The 11,917-nt window shown below is 36.1% G+C and overlaps 1 protein-coding gene across 1 annotated transcript; it reads left to right on the top strand.

Annotated features, from left to right (window-relative positions):
* Window positions 1-452: 452 nt before the first annotated feature.
* On the top strand, window positions 453-4,645 carry LOC112001882 (phospho-2-dehydro-3-deoxyheptonate aldolase 2, chloroplastic). Its single transcript, XM_024034048.2, has 5 exons — window positions 453-1,141; window positions 1,522-1,799; window positions 2,051-2,327; window positions 3,017-3,262; window positions 3,918-4,645. The coding sequence occupies exons 1-5, from the start codon at window positions 638-640 to the stop codon at window positions 4,179-4,181; spliced, it is 1,569 nt and encodes a 522-aa protein (XP_023889816.1). The 5' UTR covers window positions 453-637; the 3' UTR covers window positions 4,182-4,645.
* The last annotated feature ends 7,272 nt before the right edge of the window (window positions 4,646-11,917 follow it).

Genomic DNA, 11,917 nt, shown 5'->3' with positions numbered 1-11,917 from the left:
GCCTGATTTATTTTAAAAAAATATTAAATGTTTCTTAACACGGTAAGACACTAGTTAACTAAATCCATTAATTCTCAATCAAAAAAAGAAAATCTAAAAAAAAAAAAAAATAGTATGACATTGACAACAACAAATCCCATATGCTATGTCGGGGTAGGTGATGAGTAATTTATAAGTGGGAGCCATCGATTGGGTAGGTGTAAAATTTCATCCCAATTTATATAGAAACATTTCTACTCTATTCACCAATATACGCCTCCTCCTTAACATGAATGCACCCCAGATTCCACTTATTTACAAAAACACCCCTGAGAATGCAACCCCAAACTCAATTCCCAAAATGCCCCTACTCTCCCTAACTACCCGCCTTTTGTTTTGACTGTTGAAGTTGAAGTTGAAGAAGCCCACCAAACCTTTTTGCCTCTTAAGGAAAACCCTATAAAAACCCCACTTTCTCTATATTTCTCAAGCAAGCTCTGCAAAACTCTCTCTCTCTCTCTCTCTCTTAAACTCTTTCTCTCTCTAGAAACAAGGAAGGAAAGAGAAAAAAAAGAGGGAGAGGAGAAACCCAAAAAAACAAAAACAAAAACAAGTATTGAAAACACAAAAAACACTTTTTTGGTTTTTACAAAACACAATGGCACTCTCAAACACAGCCACCCTCTCAGCCAAAACCTTGTACAGCAACACCCACGCTTTCTCACACCAGCAACAGCCCAGTTTCTCCCTTGTCCCCACCGCCAACACCAAGCCTGTCCAAACTCGCATCTCAGCCGTCCATGCAGCCGAGCCATCCACAAAGCAGTCATCACCGTCCGTTCCTGCCTCAGGTTCCAAATGGTCTGTGGATAGCTGGAAGACCAAGAAGGCTCTGCAGCTCCCAGAGTACCCTGACAAGAAGGACCTAGAGACTGTGTTGAAGACCATTGAGGACTTCCCACCGATTGTGTTTGCTGGTGAGGCTAGGCACCTTGAAGAGAAGCTCGCTGATGCTGCAATGGGAAATGCTTTTCTCTTGCAAGGTGGGGACTGCGCTGAGAGTTTCAAGGAGTTCAGTGCTAATAACATTAGGGACACCTTCAGAGTTATTCTTCAGATGGGTGCTGTTCTTATGTTTGGTGGTCAAGTGCCTGTCATTAAGGTTGGTTTTTGAGCTTTACTATGATTTTGTACGTGTGTGTGTTTTGGTTGGTTCATGGTTGTGTGTAGTGTATACGATGTTGAAAATGATTGGTTTTGAATTGTGGGTGATTTATATTTTAAAAAATGTGATCTTTAAAGCGTGTGTGGTTGATTGTTAATTACGATTGTTGAAATGATTGGTTTTGAATTGCGGGAATTTGATAATTTTAAAAATGGGATCTTTTAAAATTTTGCTCATTGCTGCTCCTTATATGTGGTGAGTGTTTGCATTTCAAGATTATATGTAGTGGGTTTTGAGTGTTTTTGAAAATTGACATGTTATGAATTGGATTTGGATTGAATAGTGATTTGAGATTTGTGGAATTGGGTCTGTTTTAGGTTGGAAGAATGGCTGGTCAGTTTGCAAAGCCGAGATCTGACCCATTTGAGGAGAAGGATGGTGTGAAGCTCCCAAGTTACAAAGGAGACAACATAAATGGTGATACTTTTGATGAGAAATCAAGGATCCCAGACCCCCAGAGGTTGATAAGGGCTTATTGCCAATCCGCGGCAACTCTCAATCTTCTTAGGGCCTTTGCCACTGGAGGATATGCCGCAATGCAGAGGGTTAGTGAGTGGAATCTTGATTTCGCAGAGCACAGTGAGCAGGGAGATAGGTAGACTATGTTAAACCTGCCTTGGTTTTGTTTAACCATTAGTTAATTCATTTGTTATGTTTAGCATTTGGTTTTTACTCAATGAGCCTTGATTGTGTGACAATTTGAACCATAATATAGAGAATGCACTTAATATAATCAAATTGAACTTATTGATATTGCTTTTGTTTGTTGATGGGCTCATTGGAGTTTTTGGTGATTTAAGAACCTATAAGGTTTTAACAAGTTTGTTGTTTGGATGGTTCAAACAGGTACCAGGAATTGGCTCACCGCGTTGATGAGGCCCTAGGTTTCATGGCTGCTGCGGGACTAACGGTTGACCATCCCGTGATGAGAACAACTGAATTCTGGACCTCCCATGAGTGTTTGCTTTTGCCTTATGAGCAATCACTCACTAGGAAGGACTCGACTTCTGGCCTGTACTATGATTGCTCTGCTCACATGCTTTGGGTTGGGGAGCGTACCCGGCAACTAGATGGTGCCCACGTAGAGTTCCTTAGAGGAGTTGCCAATCCCCTTGGCATCAAGGTATTTTAAAACGGATGCTTTCTTGTTCTCTTGATAAATCTGATTGCTTTTTGCTTACTATATTATCACATCCACTGATCCATCACTTTGATTAGATGAGACAAATATAAAATTATTAATTATATATCATATTTTTTTACAACATGGAAATCTCTTAATAATACATTGCATTATTTGCTAAATCTATAATTACTCCGATTATTTCTGCAATGCCGAGTATGTTTCTTTCACTCTTTCTTTATTATCTCTTACTCAATTATGTGCTTACAATTTCCCTAATCTTCACTCATATTTCTTGGAAAAGGCATAATAGATGATAAATAACGAGTAAAGGTACTTTCACATGATCACTACCAACTTTTTGTTAGCGGCACTTTTATAAGATCAGCTCCAACAACATATAGAAATTTTGTGCCAGTACTTGGTACCTTTAATAAATCAGTTGGTATTTGCTAATTTATGAAGATGTTTATGCTCAGACTTGACGTACAATTGTGTTGTTGAGTATGCTCATCCAATCTTGTTTGACTGACAGTTATGTCCTTAACTGAAGTTCTTGAGGCTTTATTTTGTTGCACTTGTTGCAAACAAAATAGGCTATTCTTCTCTTTGTGATGCCTGACACTAGTTGAAGTAATTTTATTTCTCCCAGCAAAATTTGATGACTAAAGCCGAACATTTGGATGCAGGTGAGCAATAAAATGGATCCTAACGATCTAGTTAATCTCATTGAGATCCTGAATCCCAATAACAAGCCAGGAAGGATAACAATAATTTGCAGAATGGGTGCTGAGAACCAGAGAGTTAAGCTTCCCCATTTGATCAGGGCCGTCCGCAGGGCTGGGCAAATTGTGACTTGGGTCTGTGATCCAATGCATGGAAACACCATCAAGGCACCATGTGGACTTAAAACACGTCCCTTTGATGCAATTTTGGTACTATTTTCTCCCAACTTAATATATGTACATCATCTTGATCAGACATAGGTCTTGATTTAAAAAAAAAAGAAAAAAAAAATTAATGGGGCAGCTGGGCTTTTTGAAATCATAAAAATGAAAATGATTGATTTTGGTGTTTAGAGATTAGAGATTGCATATCTTATGAAGTGGGGTTAATGTCAGAGCAGTAGAATACAGTCATCTTTAGTTAGAAGGAATGCAACCGAATATCTGTGGTTAAATCTGTAGAAATCAACATTTCTAACTTCTAATAGCTAATCTATAGCTTGATTGTCATACTTCTGACCAATAAATACAGTTTGGTGAACAATCCAAGTCATTATCATTCTTTGAACTAAAGTGAAAAATGTTTCACAAGACTAGAGTGGTTAAGCCCTTGCTTGAATATTAAGTCAACAACCAATTGATGCTGGTTGGTGAACAGTCCAAGTCAAGACCAACCAATTACCAATGACTTCCACTGAGTAAGGAAGTTGATGTTGTGAACATGTGGTCATTTGCTAGTCTTCATTTTATTATGTGAAATCAACGGGGTGGGTGTACATAGTTCTGGTTAATTGGCCATTTATTCCTCTCCTTTGCCTAGAAAGTAATTCTGACATCATGGTCATATTGTCTTACTTGTGGGTAGGCTGAGGTGCGAGCATTCTTTGATGTGCATGAGCAAGAAGGGAGCCACCCTGGCGGAGTTCATCTGGAGATGACTGGCCAGAATGTGACAGAGTGCATTGGAGGGTCTCGGACAGTGACTTTTGATGACCTGAGCTCACGTTATCACACACATTGTGACCCAAGGCTCAACGCTTCTCAGTCTCTTGAGCTATCATTTATCATTGCAGAGCGACTTAGAAAGAGAAGAATTGGAACTCAACGTCTACTTTCTTTGAGCCTTTAGACAGTTTGGAACTCAGCGTCTGCTTTCTTTGAGCCTTTAGACAGTACCTCATCGTTTCTTATTGATTGGCAATCTTGATGTATTTGTTAGTGAATAAATTTGGTATGCATCATTTACCAAACCTTGAGTTGCAGGTGCCACTTATTGCAATACTAGCAAATTAATGGTCCCCAACAATTAAGAGCAACTTTCTAGATCCTGGGAAATTGTGGACTACACAAAGAAGCTAAATTATTACTACAAGTTGATTTTAGTTGTGAAGGATTTGATTAAATGCTTGGCAGATATGGACCATGGTGGCCTTTCTGATTGGAACCTGCAAAAGTAAGGTTTTGGGGAGCAACCTTGTAGGAATTTCCTAAGTTATTAAGTACTTCTATTTGAGTTTGATTTATGTATTTATGAGTGGATGTAGTATGAATATTTTCAAAAGAAAGAAATAAAAGCAAAGGGCATTATGAACAGGTATGATCTTTATTATTTTGAATTATGAAAAAGTTAATGGATGTCTTAAGAGCTTGGTTTAGAAAATGTTTTTAATAACTTTTTATTTGAAAAGGGAAAAAAAATGATTTTTTATCAGTTTTTTATATTTTTTATAAAAGTAGTATTAATTTTTTTTTAAAATCAATTAACAAATGTCCTAAATGCACTAGATTCTTTAAATTATTAATTAAAACTTTAATGTTACAATTGCACTCAAAAAAAAAAAAACATTTAATGCTACAAAATTTAGAAGATATGTCATGTATCGAACACAAATCATCGATTTCACTTTTTGTGTCATACTTTATACTTCACTGATTGCAATTTGCTCTATTCATTCCCATTTATCCTTGTCACTATCTTTATGCATGAATTCTTTCAAACATCTTGTCACTATCATTATGCATGAATTCTTCCAAATGATACATGTGCAATAATTCACGTCCTCCAATTGAATGATGGATGACTAGCATGAATTCTTCCAAATCGTACATGTGCAATAATTCATGACCCCCAAATTGAATGATGGAAGAAATCTTCAGAATTGTACATATGCAATAATTCATTACCTCCAAATTGAATGGCTGTCTATACCAAATAATGGAAAGGCAATAGATTCAGTTAGGGCACAAGATCAACGGTATTAATGGAAGAAAAAATTCATGGGTTAGCCATGGATGTTTATTATATCAACCAACCCTAGTTAAAGCTTGAAAAATCATAACATATAAAACAGGTTTTCTATTTTTAATTTTTTAATTTTTTAAAGAGAGTTTCAATTTATAGCGTCTGCTTCTGATTATAATTCTTTATCATTAGACGAAAACACCAATCAATTTTTGATGTAGGCGGGGATTGAACCCAAATCTCTTATTTAACCATTAGAATGAAACCCACGTTCTCATTAAAAAAAAAAAAAAAATGGAACCCACATAACATATGAAACAGTTAATTACTTACTAAAAAGAAAATAATAAGCTACTAATTTATTATATAACCTTTACAAAATGACATAACAATAAAGGGATTGGTGGTGTGTTCCAGTTAACTTAACTGATAAAATCTCTGATGGTTGTATAAGAGATTTGAGGTTCAATTCACGCCTATACCAAAAACTGATAGGTATCTTAGTTTGATAATAAAAAGCCATCATCAGGAGCAGATGCCAAAAGTTGAAACTCTCTCAAAAAATAAAGGGATTGGTGGATTTCATAACTATGATAAATGAATGTTATAATTACTCTCTTTTTTTTTTTTTTTCTTTTTTTTTTTTGTGTGATTAGTGATAGGGATGGCCAAAACCCATTGGACAATGGGTACCCAACCTGACTTGACCTGGTAAGAAATTTGGGTATTGGCTATTTTGGGTGTGGGTTTTCTTGCATACCTGAAAATTTCAAATTAGGATCTGTAATTTATATAGAAGGCAATGATAAAAATAATGATAGAAACAATAGTGATTTTTAACCAATGGAATGAAAGAATTCAAAAAGATTGTTGATTTTTTAAAACAAATTTTGGCTCCAAATATGTTTGAAGTCATGGGTTCCAAGCCTCTAACCACCAATAAGAAGATGACATGTACCCGTTATGTGCAATGCACGTGACTCACTTAGTTAGTTGGATTAAGTGAGTTATGTGTATTGCACATAAGAGGAAAAATGTTATTTTTCTATTGGTGGTTGAAGGCTTAGAGCCCAAAGTTACTTAGTTAGCCAAATATATATATATATATATATACATTGAGTCATGTGTATTACATATAATGAACACATGTCATCTTCCTATTAGTGGTTGGCGCCCAAAGTTACAAATATGTTAAGAGTGAAACTCTATCCTATATTTTATTTTAATGGTCATTTAAGTGAATAAAAATGAAATCAGTTTTATTTTCATTTATGGCATATTTGGTTTCACCCTACAAATAGGAATTAAAATATAGTAATTTTAGTACCAGAACATTGCAATGAAGAAATGCGCCTGATTCTTGCTTGAGTTTCTTAGAGTATTCACACCAGTCTTCTCAAATATTTAGCTAAATTAATTCAAAAACCTCTACTTTTGCCAGTTTAGCTATCTATTATTTTCATACACTACATCAACCTCAATATTTTATCAACATTGAAATTTAATGTAGCGAGGATAGAGGCTCGTTACATGTAGAGATGTGACTTTCCTCTTTAAAAATTTTAGTTAATTTAGTAAGGTTGATGCATGCTTGTTTTGGTTGAGTTTAGATAATTTTTTACTGAAATATTAAATTGTTGAGACTGATGTAAATATTCTTACTCGTGGATATCCATAACCAACTCAAATCCCTCTTTTTTTAAAAGCTTTTTAAAAAAATGACGAAATGTGGAAACCACTTCATTGTTGTTTGTTACTCTTTAATTATAATAGTCTTCAACCCATTTTCAAATGAAACACTTCTTTTTTTCTTGGTAATTGTTGAAGCTGAAATGAGAGTTGAATGACAAGAGGAGTAGAACGACAATAGTAACAGAGAGTCTAAGTGTAAAACGGCAAAGAAGCAAAAGAAAGCAAAACACACTGTTTGAATTAGTGGGGGTTGGCTACTTATTATGCCAGATGTCATTGTATCATTGGCAGATGGTTTGAGAGTTAGTTATGGAGTTTAGGTGCCAAATTGCAGTCTATGTTTTCATGTATATAAGTGGTTGTAGCTAATTATCTTGTAACTAATTTTGTAACAATTTCTTGATTAGTAATATAGATTTTCCTTTTTCTCTCTTAAAGCTCTTCCCAAGTTCTTTGTGATTTTCTGTATTACATGGTATCAGAGCAAATTTTCTTTCACTTTCCTTTCAACCAAACAAAGTTTTTCTTTCTCAGTTAGATTTTCTTAGCTTTCATGGCCTTAGAATTTTTCAAGTGTACCTTCTTCTTCAATTGTACCACCTACAAGTGCAGTTATGGCATATGAATCTACTAATAATCTATTCTTCTTACTAGCAAATGAGAATCCTGGTTTAATTCTCACATCTCAACCACTCACTAGTCCTGAGAAATACATAAGTTGGGTAAGATATGTGTTTTTGGCTTTGAGTTCCAGAAATAAGTTGGATTTGTGAATTGTTCAATTCCAGAGCCAAATCCAACCTCACCTTTGTTCAATTCTTGGAATAGATGCAACACTACAATCCTCTCATGGCTGGCCAATTCACTTAGCCCTGATCTTAAGGCAAATATGATGTACATCAATTTTGCAAAAGACTTGTGGATTGATCTTAAAAATAGGCTATCTCAGGACAACACACCAAGATTGTTTGAGCTTCAAAAGGAGATTTCACATCTGGTTCAAGATTCACTCTCAGTGAGTTCCTACTTTACCAAATTCAAGACTTTGTGGGATGAATTTGTTAATAATCAACCTTTCACAGTTTGCACTTGTGCTTGTGTTTGTGGTTCTAACTTCTAAGTCATCTCAGTTAGATGCACAACATAAAGAACATGTATTTCGCTTTTTAATGGGCTTGAATGATAGCTATGGAAACCTCATTGGGCAAATGTTGCTCATTGAGCATTTTTCTTCTTTTAGCAAAGTGTGTTCTTTGGTTTTGCAAGAAGAGAAAAGGAGGGATATAGGAAATACTGTTAATTTGGTTCAACAATTAGATGCTATGGCAATGTATGTGAATAACAATAGATCATTTCAAGGAAATTAAGGTTAGAGTAAAAGTGATGGGAAAGGAAAGAAGACAGATCTGTTTGTACTTACCGTGGCTTTACTGGGCATATATTAGATAAGTGCTATAAGCTCCATAGCTATCCTCCTGGATACAAGCCTAAAGGGGGTAACAAGCCAATGGCTAATCAAGTTTCAGGCAATTTTGAGTTTGATGCTAATTCCATTGTTTAGTCCAGTGGATTGCCTAATTTTGGAGTCCAATCTGACAGTATGTTTCAGAATTTGGTTAATACTCCTTTTGTTGTTCAATTTGGTTTTCAAAATGCTATTGCAAATGCACCTTTTGGTGTTGGACAAGGTGCTTCTGGCAATTCTTTTGGTGGTTCTTTTCTGCAACAAAGTCCACAGTCTTTTCAAGCTCAATGCCCCATTTCTCAGGCTCAATGTGAGCAATTACTCTCATTTCTAAAAGGGTATGTAGGTGCAGGTTCAGGCATTGGCACTCAGATCGGTCAAGCTGCATCTGTCATGGTTCCTAATACCATTTCAACCCCACTACAGACATCTGCACTTGTCACACTTCATTCATCCTTGCCTTTTACTTCCAATTCAGCTTCTTGTTCTTCTAATTTCTCAGGTAATCCCTTTTGGATTCCACCTAGCTTTTCTCATTCAGTTTTATTGCTCAAGTAGTTGATAGGACTGCTTATAATTTTGATTCTTGGATTATAGATACTGGACCCACTGATCATATGGTTTATTTAGTGACTTAACTTACCTCTATTACTTCAATTGTCAATACTTGTGTCTATTTTCCAAATGGGGAACAAGCCTTAGTCACACATGTGGGCACTGTGCATATTTCTTCTAGTCTTGTTTTGACTAATGTTTTGTGTGTGCCATCTTTTGGTTTTTACCTGATTTCAATCGGTAAGCTTACCAAAAATCTGTTTTGTTGTCTCATTTTTCATGGTCATTGTTGCTTTATTTAGGACTTTGCTCAATGGAGCATGACTGATCAAGGTAGAGAAAGCAATGGCTTATATCCGTTGGACTCTTCAAGTTAGCAAAGCTCTTCTACTCTTACTACTGCTACCAATCCTCTTTCAAGCACAGATTTATGGCATACTAGATTAGGCCATCTTTCATTTCTAAACTTCATTTGTTGAAAATTTTTGTAAACATTGATGTTTCTAATATAACTTCATGTTGTGATGTTTGTCATTTCTCATATCAGAAAAGGCTTCCTTTTTCCATTAGTACTCATGTATCTTCTGCCCCTTTTGAATTGATTCATTGTGACATTTGGGGTCCTTTTGCTACTTGCACTGTTGAAGGTTACAAATATTTTTTGGTTATTGTGGATGACTTTTCAAGATGCACTTGGGTTTATCTTCTCAAGCTTAAATCAGATACTCAAGTTTTACTTCCAAGTTTTGCCAATATGGTTAAAACTCAATTTAGTAGCAACATTAAGACCATTAGAAGTGATAATGGTACATAATTTTACCTCAAAGACTTTTTTCACTCCAATGGTATCTTGCACCAATTATCTTGTGTTGATACTCCTTAAAAAAATGCTATTGTTGAGAGGAAGCATCAGCATATACTTAATGTTGCTAGAGCATTAAGATTTCAATCTAAGCTTCCCTTGTGTTTTTTGAGGTGACTGCATTCTCACTACAATCCACTTGATAAATAGGGTTCCTTCCAAATCTCTAGGTAACAAAAGCCCTTATGTAATGCTTTTTCATACTCCACCATCTTATACACATCTTAGAAGTTTTGGTTGTTTGTGTTTTATCTCCACCTCACCTAATCATAGGCACAAATTTGCACCTAGGGCCAGGAAGTGTGTGTTTTTAGGCTATCCACATGGCATTAAAGGCTACAAAGTATTAGATCTTGATTCCAATTCTGTTTACATATCCAAGGACATTGTTTTCTATAAGTTTATTTTTCCTTATGCATCTGCTTCTCATCTTTCTACTACTTACTTAGATGATTTTGTTTTTTCTCATGTCACTTTAGATGTTTCTTGTACCACTGACTTTGTTTCTTCCACTACTCATGATCATTTTAATTCACTTGACACTCTATACCAGTTTCATTAGATACTCCTAATTTTGCCATTTCTATCCCTGATCCTACCCCATTAGATGATCCTGATGCTAAGACTTCTATACCAAACCCTATATCTGATTCTGATTCTGCTGTCATGCCTACTACTCAATCTATACAGCCTCAATTAAGAAGATCCACTAGACCTCACAACCCTCCATCTTACCTGTCAGATTATTTTTGTCAATCTGTTAGTGTCAAACCCGAATCTAGTCTGCCATATGCCATTTCAGATTTTTTGAGTTATTCTCACTTGGATCATACTTTTAAGTTCTTTGTAGTTTGTTCTAGTAGTTAGTGCTACTCCTTCAGAGCCTGTATCTTTTCATCAGGCTATTCAGTATCCTGAATAGAGGGCTACTATGGACAAAGAGATTGAGGCATTGGAGGTGAACAACACATGGACTTTAGCTCCTTTGCCCCCTGGTAAGACTGCCATAGGCTACAAGTGGGTTTATAGGATCAAGTACTTACCTGATGGATCAATTGAGAGATATAAGGCTCGTTTGGTTGCTAAGGAGTTCACTCAGAAGCATGGTCTAGATTATTCTGAGACTTTTTCCCCAGTTGCTAAATTTGTTTCTGTCAGGATTGTACTTTCTTTGGCTGTTGTGAAAGGGTGGTATTTGCATCAAATGGATGTCAATGATGCATTCTTGCATGGTGACTTGGTTGAGGATGTCTATATGTCCTTACCACCTAGTTTTCACAAATAAAATAATTTATTTTTTCAATTTTAACTAAATAAAAAAAATTAAAAAATAAAATTAAAAACAATAAAACACATCAATTGATTTAATTCATTTGGAACAAGAACACAAACAGCACAAACCAGAAATAAACACAAAATCAAATTTTAAACCACAAAGAACACAAATATTAATCTAAATCTTTTGTCTCCTCTGTGCCAAAGATCCAAAAATAAAACTTGAAGACCCCAACAAGAAGACCAAGAAAGAAAGGTTCCAGCCCAAAAACACAAAAAATTCTCTACTTTTTTCATAAACCATAACCACAATGGCAGAAATTTCAACCAAAAGCCCCCCAAAATTGAATACCAAATCTCTAGAACCACCACAACAAACCTAGGGCTGCCAACAAACCAAATCTAAACCCACCTACAAAGCCGATCTAAAACACAAGACCACCCACAAAACCGATCTGAGATCTGACCCAGGACCACCCACAAAGACGATCTGAAGCCCAACCACAAAGCTAATTTGAAACCCAGGACCACCCACAAATCCGATCTGACCCAGGACCACCCAAAGCCGATCTTGAGAGAGAGAAGGAGTGAGAGAGGCTAGGGAAGAAGGTGAGAGTGAAGTGCAACGAGGACGACACCATCGGAGACCTGAAGACACTCGTGGCGGCGCAGACGGCTACTCGGGCTGACAAGATCCGGATCCAGAAGTGGTACAACATCTACAACGGAGGGACTCTCGACCATATCACCCTTAAGGACTATGAAATCCACGAC

The sequence above is a fragment of the Quercus suber genome, unplaced genomic scaffold (genome assembly GCF_002906115.3).
Source record: "Quercus suber isolate HL8 unplaced genomic scaffold, Cork oak 2.0 scaffold_9, whole genome shotgun sequence".
Taxonomy (NCBI): Eukaryota; Viridiplantae; Streptophyta; class Magnoliopsida; order Fagales; family Fagaceae; genus Quercus; species Quercus suber.
The sequence above is the reverse complement of the archived record's forward strand: the minus strand, read 5'-3'. Positions and strand labels throughout refer to the sequence as shown.

Excerpts from the sequence above, each read along its gene's own strand:
- LOC112001882 (XM_024034048.2), top strand. The coding sequence starts at position 638 with ATGGCACTCTCAAACACAGCCACCCTCTCAGCCAAAACCTTGTACAGC. Across the intron at positions 1,142-1,521 it reads GTCAAGTGCCTGTCATTAAG|GTTGGAAGAATGGCTGGTCA; the intron begins GTTGGTTTTTGA and ends GGTCTGTTTTAG. Across the intron at positions 2,328-3,016 it reads CCAATCCCCTTGGCATCAAG|GTGAGCAATAAAATGGATCC; the intron begins GTATTTTAAAAC and ends ATTTGGATGCAG.